General features: G+C 68.8%; 2 protein-coding genes across 2 annotated transcripts in view; both read right to left on the reverse strand.

Moving 5' to 3' along the window:
- Positions 1–685, reverse strand: part of PRPH (peripherin) — a 3,434-nt gene extending 2,749 nt beyond the window's left edge. Inside the window, exon 1 of the mRNA XM_057383972.1 lies at positions 363–685. Coding sequence (XP_057239955.1) covers positions 363–685 — 323 coding nt within the window. The remainder of the gene's footprint in view (positions 1–362) is intronic.
- A 1,092-nt stretch (positions 686–1,777) lies between these two features.
- Positions 1,778–2,173, reverse strand: part of LOC130584130 (tubulin alpha-1B chain-like) — a 3,925-nt gene continuing 3,529 nt past the window's right edge. Inside the window, exon 4 of the mRNA XM_057383938.1 lies at positions 1,778–2,166. Coding sequence (XP_057239921.1) covers positions 1,843–2,166 — 324 coding nt within the window. The 3' untranslated portion in view covers positions 1,778–1,842. The remainder of the gene's footprint in view (positions 2,167–2,173) is intronic.

Raw genomic sequence — 2,173 nt, forward strand, 5'->3', positions numbered from 1 at the left:
CCCGGTGCATCCTTCAGTCCCCATCCCGGTGCATCCTTCAGTCCCCATCCCGGTGCATCCTTCAGTCCCCATCCCGGTGCATCCTTCAGTCCCCACCCCGGCGCATCCTTCAGTCCCCATCCCGGTGCATCCTTCAGTCCCCATCCCGGTGCATTTTTCAGTCCCCATCCTGGCGCATCCTTCAGTCCCCATCCCGGTACATCCTTCAGTCCCCACCCCGGTGCATCCTTCAGTGCCCACCCTGGTGCATCCTCCAGTCCCCACCCCGGTGCATCCTTCAGTCCCCACCCTGGCTCATCCCCCATCCCAGCGCATCCTTAATCCCCACCCCGTTGCCTCCCCCGGCCCCGCCGCTGGCCCACCGCTGCCGCAGGGCCGCCAGGTCGGTGGCGAGCCCGTCCCGCTCAGCTTGGAGCCGGTCCCGGTCGCGGCCGAGGCGCTGCAGCCGCTCCCGCAGCCCCCGCAGCTCTCCCTGCACCAGCCCGGTGCGGGGCCCGGTGGCGGCGGTGGCGCGGCCCAGGGCGGCGCGGAGGGTCCCGTTCTGCCGCTCCAGCTCCCGCACCCGCTCCAGGAAAGCGGCGAAACGATCGTTCAGCGCCGCCAGTTCCTCCCGCTCCGCGCCCCGCGCTGCCGCCGCCGCCGCCAGCCGCCCTGGGGCCACGGGGTCGCGGTCACGGCGGCTCATGGTTGCACCGGGAGGGCGGCGGCTGCCGGTACCGTCTGTTTATAGCGGRCAGCGGCTCCGCCCCGCCGCGGGGACCCGGGAGTACGGGGCAGAGAGAGGGGAGGGGTCTCCCGGCCGGAGGGAGGATCAAGAGCTGCGGATGTCCCCTCGGGGGGGAGGCGAAAGGGGCTGGGRGCGGTCGGGGACACCCCTCGGGATGAGCGGCAGGGCTGCAGGATGCAGAGCTGCGGGCATTCACCTTCAGGAGAACTCGGGGACCCCCTCGGGGTGCAGGGCGGGGGGCTGGTGTGTCCCCCCTCGGTGGTGCAGGCAGAGGGGAGAGGGGCCGATGACGCCCAGAAAACACAGGACCCCCCGTCGGTCAGAGGAAGAGGCGCTGKGGGAACTTTTTGGGTGCCCCCCAGGTAGCACGGGGGTACAGACCCCCGAGTTGGGATGCAGAGAGGGATTGGGGGCTCAGGCAGAGCACCCATCTGAGCTGGATGCCGGGGTGCTCAGCGCCCCCAGGGAAGGGGGGCACTGCCATCCATCCCCCGCCCCTTTTATCGGGGCCGCCGTGACTCGGCTCTGCGGGAGCTGCCATGCKCGGGGCAGCGCAGGACAACTGGCCATGCAACCCCCCCTCGACCCCCCCTTTCCGGGCAGCCAGGGCGGCACTTACGGGAAGGAGTCGGTGCCCTGCCCAGAGGCTGTGGGGAGGGTCCCCCCCGCCCTGGACCCCCCTCCCAGCTCTGCAGAGAAGCGCACCGAGAGCGGCKCAGTGCCAGCAGCAGCACGGCACCATGTCCAGTGCCTGTCTGCACCAGGGCTGGGTCCTACCAAGGCGCTGGGCAGGACTCGGGGGGCTCTCAGGGGTCCCCCCACACCTGGTGAGCCCAAAGGACAATAGAATGGTCAGGAGAACATGAGCCCACCGCCACTGCAGGCAGCTCACAGCACAGGACCCACCAGAGACCCCCAACCCACAAAACCCCCCAGCACATCCCCTGTGCCAGCTGGCAGCCAGACCGGGCAGCCAGCCCAGCCGAGGCCCCCCCTCCCCTGGGACGTCCCCCCAGGTCACCACAAGGCAGATTGTCCCAGCACAATGAACCAGGCGACATTGGAAAGAGCCATTTTAATGAACAGCACCGCAGTGGAACACAAGAGACAAGGCACTAGTATTCCTCCCCGTCCTCCTCGCCCTCCAGGCTGTCAGCCCCCACCTCCTCATAATCCTTCTCCAGGGCAGCCATATCCTCACGGGCCTCCGAAAACTCTCCYTCCTCCATGCCCTCCCCCACRTACCAGTGCACAAATGCCCTCTTGGCGTACATCAGRTCAAACTTGTGGTCCAGGCGGGCCCAGGCCTCGGCGATGGCCGTGGTGTTGCTCAGCATGCACACGGCGCGCTGCACCTTGGCCAGGTCGCCCCCGGGCACCACCGTGGGCGGCTGGTAGTTGATGCCCACCTTGAAACCAGTGGGGCACCAGTCCACGAACTGGATG

This window comes from Malurus melanocephalus, unplaced genomic scaffold (genome assembly GCF_030028575.1).
Source record: "Malurus melanocephalus ecotype Western Australia unplaced genomic scaffold, MMel_1.1 scaffold_670, whole genome shotgun sequence".
In the NCBI taxonomy this organism is placed as follows: domain Eukaryota; kingdom Metazoa; phylum Chordata; class Aves; order Passeriformes; family Maluridae; genus Malurus; species Malurus melanocephalus.